This window comes from Phalacrocorax carbo, chromosome Z (genome assembly GCF_963921805.1).
Source record: "Phalacrocorax carbo chromosome Z, bPhaCar2.1, whole genome shotgun sequence".
Lineage (NCBI taxonomy): Eukaryota > Metazoa > Chordata > Aves > Suliformes > Phalacrocoracidae > Phalacrocorax > Phalacrocorax carbo.
This window is the reverse complement of record NC_087548.1, coordinates 24866793-24891056: the sequence shown is the minus strand read 5'-3', so window position 1 is coordinate 24891056 and position 24264 is coordinate 24866793. Positions and strand designations below refer to the sequence as shown.

The 24264-nt window shown below is 36.1% G+C and overlaps 1 protein-coding gene across 1 annotated transcript in view; it reads right to left on the bottom strand.

Moving 5' to 3' along the window:
• Positions 1–861: 861 nt before the first annotated feature.
• The window catches only part of CWC27 (CWC27 spliceosome associated cyclophilin), a 122809-nt gene continuing 99406 nt past the window's right edge, over positions 862–24264 (bottom strand). Inside the window, exons 12-14 of the mRNA XM_064438401.1 lie at positions 22137–22246; positions 19308–19411; positions 862–1277 (exon numbers count right to left, since the gene is read on the bottom strand). Coding sequence (XP_064294471.1) covers positions 1115–1277; positions 19308–19411; positions 22137–22246 — 377 coding nt within the window. The 3' untranslated portion in view covers positions 862–1114. The remainder of the gene's footprint in view (positions 1278–19307; positions 19412–22136; positions 22247–24264) is intronic.

The window sequence follows — 24264 nt, the reverse complement described above, 5'->3', positions numbered from 1 at the left end:
TAAAAACAACATCAGAAAAACACTTCTCTGGTTGCACTTTTTAATGACCTTGCTCATTTGTGCTCACTCTTATTTAGCTATGGCCCATATGGGTTGTCCATGCTTCTGTGGCATCAGAAATGCTGTAAGGAAGAAGCACTGAAAATTCCCATTTCTTCTGCAAAAATATTATCATCGGGGGGCGGGGGGGGAATGCCTGTGGAAAGTCTATAAACTGGAAACTTGACCTGTTCATTTTTAGATGGTAAAATAATTGTTAAAACCCGGGTTATGTTTTTATGGGACTGATAACTTTTTTTTTTCCCATTTCTGTACTGGACTAATTAACAAATCAACCTTCATTACCAGTTACTTCACAGCAAAAATTCCACCACAGGGGTGTTTCTGGTATTGCAACAGTTTAAGCAACCATTACAGTACATTCAAGTTCTTTTTGTTTATGTGGTACAGACAATGCAATAACCCTCCCCAAACTGTGTATTCTCCCAGCTTCCCAAGCTGGGATCTGTATTGGAATATGTGTTTCAAAAGAAGGAGAAAATAACCAAATTCTCAAATTAAACTTAGTTTCAAGAAAGCTGGCACCATTCTAAGGAGTTCTGCAAGTGCATCATCTTAATTTTGCAACGGACTTGCTCAGGCAGGCAGCATTTAATGCTGTACTGTTTATATGCCTTTTCAAAAAATAATAAAAATAACTACAGTTATACTTTCAGAAAATCTTCAAAGCCTGCAGATGGGGTTTCTGTCTTCTAATTTCACCCTTAGACAAATTATCATTCACAGTGTCGAAACCTTTTTGAATACCATATTTTGATTAAACAGTGATCGTGAGTATCGTAATTAAATTACAGACAAAAGTCAAGTCAGGTGCTTTATTAAATGCATAATTCCAAAAACCTTTAGAGAGATTGGGTAATGAATGCACTGAGAGCACTTCACTGCACAACTTAAGAAACAAATGATAACTCTGCTTCAAAACTGCATGACAGGTTCTTGAGAGATTCCTTTTCACACTTGTCCAGTGATATTTTTAGGAACTACAGCTTACAAGAGAGCCAGTGCTTTACTGCAGTCACTTTTACAAGGCAGCTCTGGCTAGCTTTGCATTCTTTTATCTCCTTTCCTTTTTTTCTCTCATTATCTTCTTGCTTTCTTCTCTTCTCCTCTTAGTTACAGGATTCCGTGGATCATAGATCTCAAAAGTGTCTTCATCCTGCATGCTTGCATCTTTCACCTTTCTGCTTCTATCTTCAAACTGAAGTACATGTGACATCCTACAAAAATAAAACACAGCTCAAACTCAGTGAGAGAATGGAAAATTATCAGTTGTAGTTATGATATACTGGCAAGATTTTAGCACCCCGAATTATTTTTATGCATAGCAAAAAAGACCCAAGTTTTGCTGGTTTTTTTTGTTATTGTTTTTTTTTCCTTAGTAGGCCTTAATATTATAGCGTAAGCATTTTTGCGAATACCCACTTTGAAAAAGACAGCTAGCTTGGCAGATTTTATTTCATGTACTGAACTCTCTTGTCTTGTTATTTTCTATTTAGCATATCTTCCCAAATATACTGAATAATTTTCCCAGGAACAGGGAGCATTTCTCAAGTTTTCCTATTAGTCACTTTGGACTTCCTTCTACTGTTAGGGTTTTATAAAAGCAGGGAAGAGCTTCCATGGAAAATGATTGAAGTAGGTAGACAGAAGTTGAAAAGGGAATGCTTCATGCCTTGCTGCTCCAGCTTAACTTGGTTCAGATCACACTTTTTAAATCTTTGAATATCAGACTAAAGTAATGCTTTGCTCGGTCCAATATTTTTTCTACTGTTGATTAGAAATTCCACCCCCCCCCCCCCCCATTATATATATCCCCATTTAAAAAAATTCCCAGTAATTTGAAAATATCACTGTTATGACCTGTAGAAGCGGGTCCATGAGAACCTCAGGGGAGGTTCAACAAGGCCAAGTGCAGGGTCCTGCACCTGGGTCGGGGCAACCACTTGGATCAACACCAGCTGGGGGATGAAGGGATGAAGAGATTGAGAGCAGCCCTTCTGAAAAGGATTTGGGGGTGCTGGTGGTTGAAAAGCAGGAGATGTGCTGGCAATATGTGCTCGCAGCCCAGAAAGGCAACTGTAACCTGGGCTGCATCAAAAACAGCGTGGCCAGCATATTGAGGAAGGTGATTCTGCCCCTCTACTCCGCTCTGGTGAGACCCCACCTGCAGTGCTGCGTCCAGCTCTGGAGTCCCCAGCACAGGAAAGACATGGACCTGTTGGAGCGGGTCCAGAGGAGGCCACAAAAATGATCCGAGGGCTGGAGCACCTCTGCTATGAGGACAGGCTGAGAGAGTTGGGGTTGTTCAGCCTGGAGAAGAGAAGGCTGCGGGGAGACCTTAATGTGGCCTTCCAGTACTAGAGGGCGACTACAGGAAAGATGGGGGCAACCTCTTTAGCAAGGCCTGTTGTGACAGGACAAGGGGTGATGGTTTTAAACTAAAGGAGGGTAGATTTAGACTGGGTAGAAGGATGAAATTTTCTATGATGATAAGGGTGGTGAAACGCTGGAACAGGTTGCCCGGAGGGGTGGTAGATGCCCCATCCCTGGAAACATTCAAGGTCGGGCTGGACGGGGCTCTGAGCAACCTGATCTAGCTGAAGATGTCCCTGTTCATTGCAGGGATTTGGACTGGCGGACCTTTAACAGTCCCTTCCAAACCAAACCATTCTATGATTCTATGATAACCTGGGGTCAAAAGTGGCTTGTTAGCTGTAGTCAGTGGCAGGAAAGCCTGGAGCTTATCAACTATGGACTTATTAGCAGGTGTCACTGAGGTAAGAATTAATAGAGAAGCTGTCAGAAAACCATGGACAAGATCTTAAACAAAAAGATAAATTATTTACTTAATGAAAAATAGAGGTGGGAGGAATGGAGAAGAAAACTAAACCAAAGATGCTTACAAGTTGACTGATTGTAAACCTATTGAAGTTTTGAATACACAGTCATAATAAAGCTGCTGCTTATGAACTAGGAGAACAAATATAAAGTTAATATGTTCAACTGAAAAAAAAAAACCAAAATGGAAATAAAAGATTTTTCAATGCAAACAAACATGCCTAGGCAAAAACCCCATGTATGTTTGGATTCTGTACTAATCAACTGCAAAAATATCTTTGATTTGATGGGATAACTTAAAATAATAACAAGTATACTGTACTGAGTCTATGCATATCAATCTTTACAGCATTAGATGTCTCTGTGTACAATCTTTGTGACAGAAAATCTAGGATAAACAAGTCAGTATCAGAATGAAAGTTCTGTGGCCAATGAAATACTGCTTTACCAGGAGGGAGGGAGAACGAGCTCAGTTACTGTAGATTACAATATAGTACTACTAACAAAACCAGACAAAATTAAAAGCTATAGACTATATGGGATCTGTTTGAATGCTTTAGAGAAATCTTAAAAACAAAACTTGAGACTTTTCATTATAATTGATTCTTGATGTGTGAGCTTCATAAATCTTATTGCACAGCATTGTCAGCATGCCTGCGTATTACTCTGTCCTATGGAAATACTTAAGAATCGTTTCCAGTGTATAAAACTTCAGTAGTTTATAACCCTGTACACACTACTAACACCAAAACTTATTTTTTTTACCCGTATCTACAATTCAGAAAAACATAATGTACCATCAGAGTGACTCATGATTGCATATTTGTAGTTTAATTATAAAAACATTGTCTCACAGTGGAGGGACTGAAGTAATTTATTTTAGTTAACATGCTTTCTGCATTCGTCATATTCTTCTCAATTTATTAAAGATGAGCATGTGAGTATTTTTTTTAAGACCATATACCAAATCATACTATCCTCGTCTGAATTAAAATATAGGCCTAAAGAGATGGAGGCATTCCTTGTGAGTGGTTTTAGAGTGTGTTATATGAGCATATGTAGAAGTGTAGTCACACATAGTGCTTTCATCAACTTGGGTTTTCAAAAAATGCCACAGCACATTTGCAGGATACAACTACAAGAAATTAAAAATAAATACATCCCTAATTCTTGGGTCAGGCCATACTGTGTCCCAGGTAATTTGCAAATTAGATGCAGTAGATTCAGACTAAGCAATGTTTACTTCTCTCCAAGAGCTGAAAGAAGTCATAGTCTCTGACTCCTATTCATAACTTTCCACTGAGGTGTTCCCAGCTGTGATTAAAAATAAGCTGATATTAAGAAACTTTTTGATATTCCCAGAATCAATTTCAGACGCAGTATCTCATAGGTGAAGCAAAATAAATGGACTGTGGTGGAGATTTTAAAAAATATTTTCCTAATGTGAACTTAAGCTTGTTTTTTGCAAGTCACAGATCTTCACAGGTAGACCTGTTTTGCATCACTGTAAATGGTAAAAATCACACTTAGTACTACATTCCAAAAACAATTAAAGTTCATTTCATTTTTAAGGAACGTGGGAAGTATTTAATAATTATCTCTATACGAATTATTTGAATTTACAGTAATCCTACCCAAGCTCCTCCAGCAAAAGTTTGCACTTGCATAATTTTCCAAGGGTGGAGTTAAGGCTGGAATTCCACATATACAAGTTGCATGAGACTTTTACTTGCTCAGTTTATAGCTCTCTTCCCTTCTGCATGCTTCTGGGTTCAGTGGGGAGCTGGTTCTCCAGTCATGCTTCTGCAGCCACTGTGCTGAAAGCTCTAACTTCCATCTCTTCATCTCTGGTCTTTGGGAATCTACTAACTTGTGCACATCACCGCTTGGTGACAGTTCATTTTAAACAAGTGAGACATACAACTTTAAAACACACTTTTTCTTCAAAATTTAAAGGATGAAACTCAGAAGAAGAAAAGTTTTGTGGCATTTTTTTTTCTTAAAACTAGTTTCAATAAACTAGCTTACAAAAGCTGACGATTGTGGGTTTAAAGTATTGAGTTTCTTTAGAAGTAACCATAAAGTTATTTTCTTAACGTCTATTAAGATAGTCCTGCAAATCAGAACCAGCTATCTTAGAACATATTTATTGTTGGAAAGGGTTGATTTTTACCCCAGCCAGATGACAGCATCCTACAGTTTAACCGCTGTCCTATCCCATGTAAGGAGGAAGCACCTGTTCTGCTGTACTGCACTTCTTCCCTTCAGTGTTACTCAAGGAAATTCAGTATTTGGCTCTCTTCTGTACCCCAGAAATGAAATAGCTTGAAATGTTAGACTGAAATACCTGAATTCATTTAAGATGGTTTCAGAGACAGTACAGGGTTTCAAATGTATGTGGATACTTTCCTGGCCTAGTGATATTCTCAGATAATTATCTTTGCAACAGTCAGCAAACAAGACTTCACAGTTACTAGCAGAGTAGCTCCTATATGTCCTTAAGCTGTGGTAACTAACACATTACCTTGGTGATCAGTTTGATTACTTTCTAGGAGGTAACAAGTGGGAGAATGTTGGCTGCAACTGAAGCTACAGAAGAAACTTCAACACAGCAGAAAACATTCAAGAACAATTCAACAGCACGATTAAGCTGTGTGTCCAACAGACTAGCACAGGCAACGCCGTATTTGCCAACTGTGCATCAAAGAACAAACCCCACCTATACAGTGCTCTCTAGGCAGACTTAACCAGTTTATTGAGGGGATATATCATGTTCTTTTGAGCTACTCTAGTGAGATGGTACTTGTAAAAAAAGGTATGATATACAGTAATCCCTCTGATTTTGAGATGTGTGAGCCATGCACTGGATCTGAACCATATGCCAGCTGCTGACAAGTGGCAGTCATGTTAAGTGTAGCATAAACAGAAGTCTGGTATCACAACAGCTCTGGCCTTTCCAGAACTGCCCTTTGGGAGAACCTAAAGTGGCAGTCAGTGAACTGAATCATTTTGAATCCCAGCAAAAGCAAGGAAGGGCTATGCTTTCACACTAGCGATGGAGCTCAGATCTCCAGGTACGAATGCACTGCGTGCATCTGTGATTTTTATACCAACTGAATGAAAGTGCAAAGCTGCATTGCTTAATTCCACACTTACTTATCAAACTGACGTAGCTGTTGGCTGCCACCAGCTCACCTGCTGCCCATTCAACCTTCCTTGCACAAGTGACTCAACACAGCATGCCCTCTGGTACCTCCACCACTTCAGTGGAGAGCCTGGGACATTATCTTGCACTGACCTAAGTCAGCATTTTAAACAGCTGAGCTTTGCAGTAAATCATAAACAGGTGTGGACAAAAGTTATGTTCTGTTTTAAGGGCAGTAGGTTTTGGCAGAAAGGGAGCAACTTTTTATGCAGTTTTAGCCAGGTTTCATTTGGAGGAGCCTGCATGGCAGCTGGTGATATATCCTTTGTTTCTGCAACCAATAAGCACCAAGAAAAAGTAACACCCAGCTTTTCACTTTCCAGATGCAGAACAGTATGTTACTAAAACTGCATTACTTATAGACAGTACATCTAAACAGGTGCCCAGTATATCACCAAAATGACATAGCACTTTTAAATGCAGATTAAATGAATTAAGCAACTAATCACATTGCTATAAAATTTACAATAACAGAATTTTGCAAATTATTGCTGCATTTTATGGAAGTTATTGGTTCCCTCCATCAGGATGTTTAAAATGAACAAAGCAGGAGTATCTGTGTCAAGAAATTCAGTGCCGCGTCTTGCATTTTACAGGCTGTCTAAAAAAAGCAAGAGACACCTATATGGACCGTAACTACTAGTACTACCATTCCCTTCTGTGTCCAACATTGCTTGCAAGTAACATGGTACCTACTTTTCTCAATTCCCACCAATGCACCATATATTTAAAAGAAAAATGAGAGCTACTCAAGCACTACTGCTTTCCTTAAATTATATTCTATTTGCTACCAACATTTTCCTTCAAATATTGTAAATGTTAAACCACAAGGATTAATGTAGGAAACATGATAACACTTTCCTCCCATCACCCTCATGATACGTAGGCAATGGATAGAAATGTAGCTCATGTGAACAGATGAGAAAACAGATGAGTGAATCCACAGATCAAAGCAAATAAGCTCTCTCTCCCAAGGGAAAAAAATATTTTTTGGCTGTTCTGGAAGAATGAACTCACTGGCAGGCATTCTTTTCACTTCCAGCAGAGTAGCGGGTGGCACAGGAAGATGAGAGACAGTTGAGAGAACAAAAAGAAAAATAAATTGAGGAAGGTAAAGACTGAAAAAAAGGATAGGAATGAGAAACAAAAACAGAGAAAGAAAGATTGACCAAAATGTAAATAAAATGAAGAGAAATGTCTGACAATCGAAAACAAGCACAAATTTTGAATCAAGGCAAGAACATGAGAGTATGAACAAGACAAAAAGAATGTCAAACTCCTAAAACAATGGGAATTTTGAAGGAGGAAATACATTAATAACATCTAATCTTGTCTTCACCTTTTTTCAGAATCGAGATGCTAAACCAAGACACGCCTCTTGGCTCAGGCTGCTGTCACCACTCCTTGCATAGGTGTCCAAGGGCTTTGCAAACAATTTTGTAAACACAGTGCAGCAGGAGAGAGGAACTATGTTTATGTCTCTAATGAAACCTGCAACCACCACTAAGTGCTCTCTGCAACATAGATCTTGCAGGCAACTTCCTTAATTTCAGTCTGCCCTATCTCACCATGCAGCTTTCTTTTTCTTTTTGTGTAAGAGATAATCCATCATCCCTTTTTTTCATGCAAAGGAGTCCTGTAATCCAAGTTTCTCTCTCACAGATCATGAAAGAAAATTTTTTCCCAAGTACTTGAAGTAGGTTCTGATTTTTATAGCAATGAGGGCTGACAGCATAAGTACTGGTGTAGACACAGTCTCAAACCTGGATGAATCTCTTTAATTTTGTTTCGCACAGCCAGTGCTATCACAGAAAAGATGTGTGCAGGAAACAAGCTTCCTTGCCTATATTTGTCTCATTAGCTCATAGTATCAGAGCTGTGCTAAATTACCTATGAAAGCCCATGCTCTTCTGTAGCACTTGGTATTTAAACCTTCTACTGTATCACACGCTGTTTTTTTTGAGCCTGGTTTGCCACATCAGGTTCAATGAAGGTTATAATGCCTCCTAGTAATCATCTGTGGTCACAGGCTTCTGCTGTGATTGTTACCACTAAGAGATTTCACTCTTGTTTCACTGCTTGTTTCCACCATTCCACATTCCTTTGTTCCTCTTTCCCCATCTCCCTTCCTAATGATCAGACCACTTGCCCCTCCAATTTTTTGTGCTTTCATAAAAGCTTATATTTTTCAGATTTTTAACTTGCTATTTAAAAAGAGAAATAAGGTTTGCTATTCAGGTCTAGTCAAATTCAAATCATTAGTTATTCTACAGAAGTTTCCAGAACAAAAAAAATGCTTAGCAGAGTATTGAGAACATTGTTATAAATACAGATAATTTGCCATATTGCAGTCAATTCACAGGTTAAGTATTCAGTTCTACATCAAAATAATACTGTTTTGATCCATATTAGTGAATATGGTATAGAGGACAGATTTTAGACTGAAATTTAAGATTTCATTATTGTTATAAATACCTCAAGCACTCTCTTGAGGTTAACTTCACTTCTGCAAGACACGAAAGCAGTATTTTCCAGCTTTCAGATTAATGGAGTACTATTAACCTACAGTATTTCAGCATTCAGATGTTACCAATGGAGGTAACGTATTATTGCCACTCTTGCACAGGGCAAATATCTCCCCAATTCTAACTAAGCAAAACTGATAAAAATATGCTTTAAAAAATACTATACAAAGTCAGACTGTACACTTCTGTTAACTTTGACTACCCCTTGGAAATTGTATTACAAGTACTGGAGAATGAAAAAATTGGTTTAACCTCTTCAGAATAACCAGCAAATTGTGGGTCCTCCGTAGCCCAAAGAATGAGTTGTTTGTATTTTCTCTTCGTTTAGGCCTACAGCATAAAATGATCAGAACAGAACTTCTGCAGATATTTCTAACATAATACTTTTTTGAGATACTTTATTTCAATGCTATAGGCTCAGTTTTACCCCCAAATATTAACTGCAAAAATGATAAGAAACTAGTAGTTTCACTAAGTATGGAATATCCAGGTTAAAAAAACCCAAATGACACTTCAGTTTTTGCAAAGCTAACAACAAAGTAAACTATTCTTGGTGAAGAATAATGTAATACAGTACCCTTCCATTGTTCAAGGTAGCACTAAGCACTTTTTTTTCTCTTGAAAGAAGATTTAGTTCTAAGTAACCTTCTCAGAGAAAGGGAAAATCAACTTAACTATGAAAAAGCTCATCCAATGCAAAAGATAATCAAAGCATTGGGGGAAAATGTGCTTAGTTCTCATAGTATCAGAATCAGAAATACGCAAAACCATGAAGACTTATAATTTTAAGCAATAAATATTTTTCTATAAAAATAGTTAAATTCAATTTTTTATATTGCATCTGATCTGTAACAATTAATATATAGTATATTTATACTATATCCATGTTCCCTTCACAAAAATGTTAAGTAGTTTGATGAAAGAAGCTGGGTGCTTTAAATAGACAACTCCTCCTGGTAGAGAAGATTGGTATGGAAGACTATAATGCAAGTTCCAGATGTTGTTCCAGACAGTGTACCAGTGTAGAAAAACTTTACACAGCATTTACTATAAGGACATGGGAACCGCCATACCGGAATAGACCAATGATCCATCCAGTCTAGCATCCTGTCTCTGGCAACAGCTTGTACAATATCTGATACTCTAAAAGTCAGCCAATCGCCTCCCCAGGTTAACACAAACAGTCAGGCAGTATTGTATCACCAGAGCATGGAGTTGGAGTGGGGGGAAGGAGAGGAGAGCATTTTTAGCACAAAAATACTCAAATTTTCACAACATTCTCTGGAGACCCTCCCTCCTCTTTTGTCCCTTCCTCTCCCCATTTGAACATGTCAAAATCCTTACTGTTTAGCATGTCATTGAATGAGATGAAGTTGCAGTGCTTGAAAAGGTGTGTAAATATGCAGGAAGCTTAAGCTAGGCTATTAAAGATTTAGAAGATTATTTCTTCATTCTTCACTAGGTTTGCTGGCAATAAATAAAATGTAAGATTTCCAGACAGTAAATGTAATACTAGATATCCCTTGAGTAAAGCACGGATCATCTCTGAATTTAAGTCAAACAGTAGTTGATTCCAGGCCCAGATGCCTAGTCCAAATAAACTTAGACATGGAGGAATTAACAAAAAATAAACAAACAAAAAATCCACCCCAAACGCTCTGAGTTTCTCAGGCATACTGAACAGCTAGCAGCAATAAATACACAACTTCAGCAGAAGAACAATTCATTAATATAAAATTACTGAAGCAGTGGGCTAGCAGCTAGCACTTACATATCAAGGTTTGCCCACATTCTATCAGTAGAGGGGTGAAGGTGGAGAGAAAAGTGGAGGGGAAAAAAAAAATTACAGCAGAGGTTTCTTTTTTTTCTTTCCTTCCTCCTTTAAATGTTAGTGGCAATACTAAAACCCAAACAAACACTTATTTTTTTTGCCAAACAGAAAAGAAATCCCTCTTTCCAATGTGTTTCTAATACAGACCTCTGGTATTCATTTATCCTTTGTAACAATCAAGTAAGTATTTTGTCAACTTTTTAAAAATGTAGTTGAGTAAATCAATGGCCTTAGCAGGAGACACCTAATATAAAGCCAGTTTTTCCAGACTAGTGGAGGAACATTGGCTCAAGTCTGGATGGGAGGAGGGGAACAAACATGGCTTTAATCCATCTTTGTGCCTCCCTGGCATAAATTACAGCAGTACTTTTTCTTTCATTCCCCAAGCTAGCATCGGCATGTGAAAGAGACTGCTGCTTAGTTTTCAGGAGCTTAGTGTGTTTGTCACAGTTAAGCTTCTGCAACTGAATCTGCAGAGACCAGTGCTAATCTTGAGGAAGCCATATATCATAACCCTCAGTCTGAGGGTTATAGCAAAGAAAAAGACTGCATTTTAGAAAATGTGTAAAAAGGTAGGTTTATGAAAGAAATATAGCCAATATTTTTAGGTGTTTATCCAGAAGAATTTCACTACGCAAAGTTTAATAGTAGATGCTGTATTAAATAGGGAAAACCTAGAAATAAAATGTGGAAGACATTATCAAATTTATGTGAAGTAGATACTAAGAGTGTGCACCATGATTTAGTTCTTAATATAAACGAAATATTGCAATATAAAAAGTCTGGCTAACTTCAACACTTACCTGATTCTGAAATTGCTGTTTCAAAAAACGCCCCCCTGAACTCGAATCAATTCTAGCCTATTCTCTACAACACACATCGGAAAGGTGTTGATACTTTTTTTAAGACCCAACTCTCTTTCTCCCAGCCACAAAGCCTTTTACTGGGAAAATACAAAATAAATGAAATACTGTGTGTTCCCACTCCTAACTGCACCAGATTTCTCACTAAAACCAATGCTAAATATTCTGAGAGAAGGTTTCCTTCTATTATCAACAGAAACATGTTTTAAAAAAGATAGAGAACATAAGTATTGATGCTGGATAAAGAAAACCTTCACTGACTATGCAAATTTATTTTTTGTTTGTTCTGGAGTAAAATATAACTATCTGTACAAACCGGGTAAAAATTATACAGTCAAACTGCAATGAATGTCCTAGCAGGAAGGGCTTAGAATTAACACCCAATGTTGTAAAAATATTTAACTGGCAAAATTCAGAACTGAGAACAGATTACAGAATTTTACATATATAAACCAGGCTGCACTTGGTTAACACTGGTTAGCACTTGATTAGCACTGAACTTCAGTGAGGTTTTTGTCCACAGAAGCAATAAATTAATAAAACCAGACCCATTCCCTCTATGTTTTCTATAATCAGATGATCAGCTCTATGCAAAGCGTCACCGTGCAAATCAAAATTATATTTTGTGACCAAGAAGAAGATATCTTTAAAAGCCTTCTAAGAGCCACAAGATTTTAAAGTCTATTTAAGTGACCAGTGCCGTTAAATTCCCACTTCAACTGTTTTTAATCCTTGCTATCTTAAATGAGGTTTGTCACAGGTAACTAAGATGACAATAGTCATGCCAACATTAGTAATTACACAACATGCACATGAAAATTTAATTAGCAAGATCTGAAATGCCTTTTTGTTGGAGATGGAAGACCTTTATTCTCACATAATTTTCACTATAACCTTTTGACTCTAATTTGAAAGGTATGTTCAGGCACTGACTTATTCACTTTGATTTAAAAATTGTCTATTTCTCCTATCCATCAAATTAACTAGCATTTAGAACAGCTCAAACTCAACAAAGGTAACTAACCATAGGAATTTTAAACTGAAAAACCATGCAGAAAACAATCACCTCATTCCAAATTCCCATTTTACTAATTCTTTCTTCTCCCACAGCCTATCTGAAAGCTGAATGGATTTATGTTATTTCATATCAAAAGAAAGAGTAAGTTTCAAAGTCTAGACATCCTCCCCAAAAATACTTAAGTGACTGTCTCATTTACATTTGTTGCTTAGTTACAGCTATGACAGTGTTCCATGGGGAAGGAAAAAGTTGATCTCTTAAAGATTAAGAAGCTTTGTAGTTCACATCTGACACCTTACATTTCACCCAGGAAACACTGGGTTCAGTTATGAAGCACTGGCATAACATGATATTAATTAAATTAACTATGTAACATGCTGGCTATAGAGTGCATTACTGAGAGCAGATAGAGGCCACTGATGAGATCTGAATCCAGAAAAAGAAATCCTGAACCTTTAGCTGGGTACAAAATGAAGAAAAAATTACTGGGCTCCACTGTAACATGAACTCTAAAATTAATTGGAGGTCTACCTGCAGCCCTGACTTGTGAACTGATGGAATTAATCATCGACCAAACCCCTCTACTGAGGATGATACAAACTTGGCTTCTTCCCTAGTGGCAACAATAGCTTAAATGCACTTCACATAATCATGTTCATCTGGTAAGGAACAGTTTTCACATGTTAATATTCCAGTTTCTAAACTGAATATTGAAGTTCCATCAGGATGAATTGGGCACCTTCCATCAAATCCAAACTGAAGAAGTAACAGTGATGTAAAACCATATTTATTAGGGCTCAGATTACCATCATGGAAACAGTTTTCAAGCAAGAACAGGGTATTGCCTCAAAGAAATGTTCACATACCAGTATCTTCTGGTGCTCTTTTAGTATTTTCTGCCTATTAGCTATTTCATACTTCAAATAAGAACTCAGTTTATTTAGAAGTGAAGGGATAGGGATATCTTTTTAATTGATCCATGAAAAAGAATCACCATGATTTGCCAGCCTAAATGTCATCCAAGTTTTATAAGGTACTGTAAACTTGATTGGTTTAGTATGCAATGTATTTTGTTTTTTAGTGGTATAGAATGCTGCTGCTTTTGAGTTTGGGGTTATTTGATCATGACAATTAAGCTTTAAATTCAAGAATGGTACCAGAGTCAGTTCATAAACCTTCTTGTGTATTTCACCTGTGAGAACACACAAACAATGGGGACCCTTCACAGAAATATAGTAAGTTGACTTGGCAGGAAGGAAAATGGTGGGTTCTTTTCTGCAGAAAATACCATCAGGTCAAAAATTTTCAGGATTGTAAAATTTCTAATAGGACTAGAAATACTAAAAATTTCTAGTATTGACATACTAGAAGATATGTCAATAAACCTAGCCATTTCAGCAAGCCTCTGCTTGTTTTCAAAGATCAGAGAAAGAAGAATAGAAGATAATCCAGAATTTTATTTAAGGATATGACAGGTGGATTTTCATAGCAGAGAACCTGTTCCTTCCACAAACATTAGTATTCCATCAGGAAAAGTCCACATATATATTTTCTACATTTCATAAGGATGGAAGGCTGGTAAAACTTCAGCTGGAGAGCCCTATTTTTGAGAGTAGATAGCCATAGTTTAATGTCAAAATGAAAAGATTAATGTGGTAGGGTTGGTTTGTTCACTTTCGCTTATGACTTTACTGGAGAACAATATAATTACAGAACATAAGTATAATAGGAAGTTTTGTGAAGAAATGGTTTGGAAGTTTATTGGAGAATTTAAAATTTATGTGATTTTGGCAAACCAGAGTAGTAGTAGTATGAAAAATAGGGTACAATTTAGAAACTGCAATGGCTGAATTTCAATAAAAGCAATCAACAGCATGGATACAGGACAGAGCTAGGTTAGGCAATTATTCAGTAGGAAAAGATTTTTGGCTTTGAAGGGATTGGAAACCAGGCATGAAAGAAACAATGAGAAATAAAGTAATCCTTCCACTCAATGCTGACAAAGACATAGCTGAGTGTTGTATCTGGTCTTGGATTTCACACTTTGAAAGAGAGATGAACCACTCAGAACTCTAAGAATTACTTGAAGGGAGGTGTTTCAGAGTACTGAGTATCACACTTATCCTATTTGAAGAGGAATATTTTGCACAGATTAACTAAAGCGATACATGTTTGAACATACTTGATTGCATCTGCATTTTTTTCTCCCATAGCTGGATTCTCTCTATGGAAAATATTTTATATTGTGTTCACAGAATGTGCATCATCAGTTTCCTTATCTGCAGTTGCCATAACACTTTCTGGATTGGAATTCGGGGTTTACTATAGCTGTAACTATTTGATATTATAGTCAGAGCCTTGAAGTGGCAGTACAACCTGACTGGGTGTCACACGCATGCAACTATATGTACACAGCAGTCCCAGTCCTAAAGAAGGTGAAGATCAGTGGTGTTCTGTGTAAGGTGTAGCCTGTGCAGTGTTTTCACTTTCAAATTTAGGCCTATCCAGTAATCCGATGGGAAGTACCAAGTAGATTAATTATTCCAGCTGGGTCTTCTGCTGTGACATATTTGGTTTTCATACTATTAGTCTCTAAGCAGATGACACCTCACTTCTGCTGTGATTGACCTCATCTATACTTAGGGGAAAAGTCTTCTGGGTAAGATTTTAAGCCCAGCATGAGCAACTGAGTTCTGCCAGATCATCTCCACCTACCTCTCCTGCACACTGTACAAGCTTTGTGAAAGAGAAGAACGAAGTCATGCACTTGTTTCTTGTTTGGACTGTATGCAAATAAAGAACAACTAATGATCAAATAGCACTGAAGGCATCTGACAAATCATTACAAGAAAAGCATAAATACTAGTTGTCAGTATAGAACCATGAGGACAATAATGCTTGTGCCTGGAAGAACTAGAATCAAGCATGCCCTACTGAGGTATGTAGATGCTGTAAAAAGGTGTCTGTCTACTTGTTTGCAGACATTGTTACGAGTACCCCTTCTGGTAGTCGAGCCATGTTTATTTTGATACATTTGAATTCTGTAGGGGAAATTGGATTTTAATTGCTGCAGACACACATATATTATCGTTGTCACATAGCAGTAGAGTTTGCAACAGAATGTCTCAGCAAAGATTCTGGTATTACATGTCAAAATTTAGTATTATGCATTTCTCTTCAGCTCTCTTCACAACGCTTCCTCAGATGCCTTCCTAGACAGTAAAATCTGGTAATAATTATCAAACACCATACACACTGTTTACAATAGAGTCATATTTCTTCTTTTTTTCCTGCATAAAAAGTAGAATGCTGCTGAAAAGTGCCCAAACGTCTGCTATGTTCCATGCCAATACAGCAGCTCAGCCAAATATGCAGAAAGAAGTTTGCCAAATAAAAGAAAACATAACAAATTGGTAATGGTTTCTATCTTGACAGAAAACGAAAATTATACCTCAATGTGTGGCCACTCATGTGGACACATAAAAATGTCTTAGAGGCAATCATTTTACCTCAGATAACACACCCTGACAGTAGAGCAAAGCATACTGGCAGGCTTTCACTTCCCATAAAAATGGCAACCATGACTTACAAAATGGCCTTGAGGAATCACATAATTTGTGTATATCATATATGCATATGCCATACACTAATTATATTTAATAAAAATCAAATGAAGTAGAATTATTGTCTTTTGAGGAATACACTGGAATTGAGAAAGAATCTTAAAATGTAAAGTCACTACAATTATCTCAAATATTCCCGTAAAAGGACACTGAAAATGTAAACTATTACCCTAAAATATGAAATTTAACTAATTTTGATAATGTTGTATGTGTTTATAGCCAATTTGTATAATTGTGGTGGTGTAATATGTACATTTTACAATTTATTTAGCCTCAAAGTAAATTCTTTCAAAATACTGTCTTATCTGTCTGTAAAGTTAACATGTACATTTACTGCACAGCAAAATTAATATGTTAACTATTAGTCTATTATGTAGTTTCATATTATTCTAAGTCTTTATTTAGTGCAATTCTGAATGCAATATGATTTCCTGAACAAAACTACAACTTCATAATCTGAAATTGCAACACTCCATTCAGTATTCAGTATGAATTATTTACAGAGAAAAGAATCAGATGTCAGCAGTTACTCATAAAGCAATAAGGAAGATAGTGATTGGACTCTATAAAAGTCTTTAAAAGGCTGGCTATATTTCTGTGACAAGAAAATATCAGACATGAAGACTAGTCCTTCAGGTTCATGGAAAGGCTGCATAAGGGAGATTTAGACTGGATATGGGAGGTTTAAACTGGACATTAGGAAGCATTTCTTTACTGAGAGGGTGGTCAAATATTAGAATAGGCCTCCTAAGAGGTGGTTGACACCCCAAGCCTGTCAGTGTTTAAGAGGCAGTTGGATAATGCCCTTGACAACATGCTTGAACTTGGTCAGCCCTAAATTGGTCAGGCAGTTGGACTAGATGATCACTGTAGGTTCTTTCCAGCTGAAATAGTCTATTTTATAATTCTTGGAGAACTTAGAAGCACATTGGTAGCCCAGAAGGATCTCAAAGTATCAGTGAAACCCAAGGACCTCAAAATTTATGCTGTATTTCACCCCTCACCCTCAAAGAGCCTAAGATAGGAAAAAACATAATGACAGAAGACTATGTGGTTTGAAGAAGCAACCAAATAGATGGTGACAAGAGAAAAGTTAAAATAATAGCAAGTTAGTACTAAGAGTTATCCTGAAAGGGGCAAGATTTGGGAGAAATTATTTTCTCTATTGTTTCAAAAACATTAATCCAAAGCCAAGATGTTTGTGTTTTGATTTATCTGTTAAAACAGCCAAAGAATATAAGCAAAGAAAGCAAGGCTGTATTTCCAGATAGCGTATTTAACATTGAAAATAGAAAGAAAACCTACATTTCAGAAACAACCTGCATTTATACAACAGAGAGAGAGAGAGAGAGACAGAGGGTTTGGTTAGATTCTAAAGCTATGAGAAATACTCAGTTCTTCCTTGAAAAAAATAAAAATAAAAAATATCAATAAAATAAAAAGCAGAATGTTTTAATTGCTGTCATTTTGAAAGAACCACAAGATTTTTAATAGCCTACTTAGTAACACTTAAGCACATTTTCAGTGATGAAAATGCCAAGATATCTATTAAGGTGAAAGCAGACTACAATAACGCCCACAAAGAAACAGAAAAAAATAAATGCACTCATTACACACTACTTATGTGAAAATGTTGTTTTATAAACTGCAAGAATTCTATGCTAAAATGCTATACTACTAGTGTTTGTCTTTCTGCCAGTACTTGTGTCTGAAGTTTTCTGCAAGTCCTAGAATTTCCCTTGTGAGATCTCAGCTTGATTCAGTGAAAAGCAAGAAGGTGTGAAAGTAAAGTTGAAGAATCTGTGTAGCTTTATCTTATTACATTAAAATATATGCAATGATTCATTACGTATGACACAAACAAGAAAGGAAAAGCTATCTAAGAGTGACCTAAAATTTTAATCTCATCAACACAACTGGTCTCAGAATTTGCAGTTCAGCTTACCTTTCATGACCTATGATTTTTTTATTTTTTTAATTTTCATGGAATATATCTTCAGGTAAGATAGTATGATTCAATATATTAAAAAATAAACATTTTTATAATATAGCTTCCTTTAACTTTATGTGTAAGTTACAGATAATTGAAGAATTCTATTTATCAACACATGGAAAAAAAATTTATCAACATGTGAGTTAAGATGTAAAAAATTTTTTTTCCTTCCATATATTATCTTTCCTTATAGTCTTTTTTATGGTGTCTTTTCTCACTGCAGTATGCACATTTTTTTCATTTGTGGAATGACAGAAAAATTACTAAGTTATTTAGACTGTCTGCATTTCCTACCAAACCTGTCTTCCCATCTTAGAAAAAAAGCTTCATGAACATGGTTATCTTACAGATTTTTTGGGTCTTCTCAAAACAGAGGCAGGATGCTTTAATCGCATTTAGTTACATAATTTATTTTCCATTTAAAAGGGGTGTTTAATGTACATGTTTGCACATTTTAGTTTTTCTCCTTATTGTAATTCAGTATTTTTCAGGTCTAGTTACTGGTGTGAGTTTGGAGATTTTGGGGCAGGTAGGTGTCCTGTTGGTTCCCCTCTCACAAGAAGGGTACACCTGACATTTTCACTTAATAATTTTAAGTTATCTGAGATACAGAAATAGTTGTTGTCTTAAAACACTTGCCAAGAACTTTGTTAAATTTTCTATTTTAGTGGTAGTTTTGCTGCAGCTGTGATGGCTTATGCATAGAACTAAGGAAGAAGTTGTACACAGAGACAGCCTATTTTATTAGACTGCCTTATAAAAAAAGATGACCTGTCCTTACAAAAAATTTTTGCTATGTTTTTGCCTTTTTTCTAGTAATTTTATGCAGATATTTTTATTATCATCTAACAGCTTGCAGTCTAGGACTTCAGGATTACACTTCAAATCATATTGTTTTTTATCCTCTTCCCTACCTAAGGTGGGTTCTTTGGATGGAAGATGAACATGAAACCACACAGTACAAGTTGCTTCATTGACTGGGACGTGCTGAGGTCATAACTTCTGCAGTCCTTCATCAATTCCAGCAGTACTCTGCTTCCCTTGGGGTCACCCTACACATCAGATGAGTCTATCAGTCTATCTTGATCTCATCCATCAGCCTTTAAAATACTCACCACCCCCAACAGAGAGTTTTAGTAGGATTTACGTCTACACAAACCAAGATGTCTTCTACTCTCCCACCTTATTTTCCAGAGTGCTAAACAAGTACATTTTAGCTGACTCCTCTGCAGCAGCTGTCTTCATATTTGGTGTTTCTGCTACTCCTTAAATATATGCTTAACAGTGAGACTATGTTAGTGCAGTAGGACTTCCAGCAGTAAATACAGAAATTAAAATCCAAAAAACTCACCATCCTTCGTCGTTATCTACTTCGGGTTCAGAAACCTCATTTTCAGGAGTTTCTTCAATTGCCTGGGTTAGCTTTGATTTAAATCGGTCCAACAGTGCCAGTGTCTGAAATTAAGTACATGGTTTTAGAAAAGTTATATATATTTATAGACAAGAACAGGTATATACAACCTCTTTAAGCTACTATTAGTTTGAGAAACAGTACAATGAGATGGAAGAGAGATCTTTCATATGAATTTCAAAGAAACTGTGGAGAGAACAAGCGAGAGCAAGCTAGCAATGTTGAGGCAGCAAGAACAAGCAGGGAGGGCACCCTGCAGGTGTGAGAGAGCACTTGTCTGGCCATCTAGTGAAATCAAAATGCATATTTAAGGAACAAAGACTTGTGGCTACTTACAGAATAAAAGAGCTGATTAAACAACACTGACTGCTAACAACAAACTTTACTGTTTGAACCTGCTAATTTCTTCTCATAAAGCAATCTATTCAAGCTTTGAAGACCCAGTTTCCTTGAAATTAATATACTTCACCTTGCTGCTCTTTTAAATTATGCACTGACATTGAAAAAAATTCAAAGCTTTTGTCTCAAATACAATGAGCCACCTTAACTAATTTTACAGATACAGGTTCGTATGCTGCCTACATTAAGCTCACACTGATTTATATTTGGTATTTTATTCTCCAGCTGACATTGCCCAGTCTTTCAGCTACAACAAAGTCACCAAATCTCAGGTGACACCTGAAGATTGTACTGGAGGTCTTGTTTCTGATCACCTGAAATGAGATTTTGATTATACAAGAATTGTATGCCTGAGCCTTGTGATGGGAGAGGGAGCTCCTCAAAAAAAGGGTAGACCATAGGAATAATTTCCACAGCCCACAGCTTATTTCTTGCTGATATTTGAGACTTTCCTGGAAAGGAAAGCATCAGGGAATAAGTGCTTGACTGAATTTACGTGGCAGGCTACATTTGATCTGTAGGTGATAGGTTGGCCACCTATGTTGTAAAACACCTCTGTATGGCTGTTTAGTATTGTTTGGTCAAGTTTTTCAAATTTAAAACAATAAAAACTAAACAAGAATAGAAAACAGAAATAGGAAATACCAGAAGTGTTCACTGGAATCAAATTTCCTTTTGGGAGCAATCTTAACTTTAGGAGTTTCCTGGCTTTTGAATGCTTTCAAAAACATATTTTAGCACTGCCAAAGGCAGGTTTTGGAGGGGTTTTTATTTTCTGTTTAAGATGGGAGAGAGGAAAATTTCAAAGATATTTGGGTCTGCAAATCATTCACGTTCTATAGCTTTCCATACTATTGCAAACAAACCCCATACTTGCAACATCTGAAACAGCAAATCTCTGCCTAGACCATCAGAAGACAACAAACTAACCCCTTTTACATGAATATGCGACCAAAGAAAGTCACATTCCTTGCGTCTTCCCTAACTGTCTCTAGTGCCATTTTCTCTATTCTCCTGTGAATAGACCTGGTGATAAGAGATAATTTTGAAACATCTTAGGTAGGCATTTTTGCAGTAAGTGACTAGATGCCATACTGTGGATCAAATAACTTTATAAATTGACCCTTGTAGAATTATGTGGTTAGGACTTCCAATATCTAGTATTTTAAGGAGACATACCTTTCCCCCTCTTCTTCACTCTTGTACAGAGGATGGAAAATGGTATTGTGCTGTAGGACCAGGTAGGAGGGATGCAAGGCTAGAAGAGGATCTCCACAAGTGAAATGGATTACAAAGAACTTGATTAATTATTGTTGAATAGTTCCTAGCAGGCTTACATAAATAAAAATTAAGATCTACTAAAATATACACCTTGTTTTCCTATGATGTCCAGGACAGGGTTGATATAATTTCATTGGAAGTGGTTTTAAGTCCCTTGATCCACATACCCAACAGAGCTTTAGTACTCTCTGATTCAAAGTCAATGGGCTTTTGAATGTACAGTTTCCATAAATTTCTTAGTTTAAAACTAAATCAGCTTGCCGCATGTATAAACGTTTACCAACCACTGCTTTGAAATTACTACGCCTCAAGTTTCCAGTCTCTTCTAGCTTCAACACCTGAATATGAACACCTTCGTAGCTGAACTGACATGCACTTATAAACCAATGCGTTTGATGTACTATACACATTTTAAGTGAATAGTATTTTCCAGTTCACAGGCAGTTTCATATATTTAACAGTTTCAAACTTTCTTATTTTAGAAAAAACAAATATATATGTCAAACTTAACTTTGCTCATATTTGCATACTAAAGTCTACATACCTCCTAACTAATTTTGAAAAATAATTTTCATTATATTTAGAAGAGGTTTTCTTTTTACCTCTCAGCTAAAAACCTATTTCTGTTCATTTTACAGCACCAACATGTATAGATGGATTTAATCTCTTTAAAACATAAATTAAAATGTTTAAAAAAACACATCTTGGACTGATGCCAAGTATGCAAACTTCTGTCCCAATGTTACCTTATGGCAAGCTGCAGAGCCAAGGAAAGCACCGTATAGGAATGCAAACTCTTGTAAGTGTAAACAGGCACACCTCTGCATCAATAGCATTTCCTTTTGGAATATTTTAGTGACTAAACTGATAGCATTTCACATATCAAATACACATTGAAACCTCACTTACCTGTCTACCTGGGTAATCAAAATAGGGGACTGAAGAGTACATATTTATTTTTACAAATAAGAAGATTCTTTTAATGGAAAATGAAACATAACAAATTTTTAAACTTTATTTTTACACAAACAAAGAGAGAAGTGTTTCAATTTTTCTGGAATATTTTTCCCCACGTTGCCAAACTATTACCTGATCTTCACGAGAAACCCCCTTCTTTGGCTGCTGCTTCCGCTTGTCTTCATATTTCTTCTTCTCCTGAAGGTATTCTTCAACAACTCTGTTTGGAGCAGGTTCCTCCTCTGAATAAGGAAATTAATTTGGTTAAACAAGCGAAATTAGGTTTTATGATTCAGGATCATTTTGGAGATCATTTGTGACTTCTGAAATATGAAGCAAAATACTTCCATAAAATGTTTCAGTCGTATTGCTTTCTCAGAAAGTAGAATAATTTGCTACTTGCTGAAATGAAAAACATAACACTGTGCTGGGCAGACAATGAGTCCAAAAATTTTTCTTTCCATTTTATTTTATGATGGAGCCAGGGAAAGCAGGGTAACAGAAATAAAAACTCTGATGGTAAGATGAGAAATGAGAACTGTTGAAATTCCTTTAACAAGTTTACCTTAAGTTCTAATGATCTTTCTCGGAGCAGACAAACCATTATGTGTATTAATATTCTGTGACTATTTGTTACAGAGTAGACAAATACAGTCAAATATTACCTATAGACAAATTCAGTTTTCCTGTTTCGTATGCTGAAGTAGCCACAAATCAGATACTTGATCTTGCAATAGGGAAAAAGCCCATAATATTTTTACTTTAAATGAAGTCCATGTTGTCAATCAGGAAAAAAACACAGTAGTAACAAAGTAATAATCTGGTCTAGTCAACGGCTACTATCCTTTATCTTTTTTTAACATTTTCTTCTCTGCAGGATATCCAGTGCCACGACAAATTAAAAAGGACAAAAACTAAATTCAAAAATTGATAAATACCATCCTTTCAAACTTTTTTCTTCTTGAATAGCATTAAGACATTTCACACATTGATTTAGTATACTTGAAATTTATTTACATGTATTTACAGGACTGTTATTCCTGATAAGCAACAAAAGAATAAAAACTCCAGATGTCCATTGCAAATGATGAACAGAAAATCTTTATGGAGGAAATAGTTTCAAAAAATTTCAGGATATACAGCCTGATGAACTGTAAATCTAAATCAAACCTTGTATCAGTTTTTTTAGATGACCTCTGAGAGCTACACAGAGAAAATTTCTGATTCCAGACTAAATTCCTCTCTCACCTAAGGTTTTCTATAGTTTATAAACATAACATTTCATATAAGAGGAAATAAATTTGAATGGTGCACCTACATATAAAATATTTGTTTATACACTTCTACAAATAACATACCTTATTTCCTTCTTATCCTAATTTATATGTTGCATGTATGTACTTATAGGATATCAGGAAAAACAATCAAATATACACAATACCATTCAGAGCTGTTTTTTTCCTGTATTTCAGTTGACATCTTGGATATAATGAAGAACACAAGATTACAGGTATCAGCAAGATAAAAAAAGAATAAGCCATCTTCTAGAATGACCAAAAAATATAAATGCATATACACAGACATTTAGGGCAGATTAAACAGCTGAATGAATGAAATAAAATCTGCTATAAAACTTCATTCAGCATTATATCAGGTGAACTGAAAAGAATAACAAAGTACAGTACAAAACTACAAATCATAATGGCTCAGCTCCATCCTTCCCCTTATTATCTCAGTCTCTTCTACTAATTAAAAAACCCATTCTTAATTCAAGACTGACCCTTTGTGAAGACAAAACACTAGTTTTTGTATAAATGCATGTATCCAGTCAAACTGGTAAATATGTGGAAACAACTTATGGCCTTGTTTTACTAACATTTAGCTGCCAGATAAATAACTTCAACTACAAAAACACCTGCTTTCTTATAGAAAACAACCTGTCAGGTGACATTTACCTAAAGGTGTGCTTTGAAATTAATCCCATCTACCCAGCAATAAGTATAACTGCCCACCTATGAAAAGCAAAAGAACTGAGAAGGGTGTTCCTGAAAATTCATTAAAATACCAGTCTCAAGCTGGCTATAAACATTTAAACCTGTGATCCAAACTTTGATATATATACACTGAATTTAAAATGTGATGCTTAGTCATACATGTCTTTTGACTAAGATTTTAGTTTAATCTAATGCAGCTCAAATATAATTCCCATACAAATAGGTTAAATTCCCCTGCAGTTGTGTGTTTGTGTATTTTTATCACA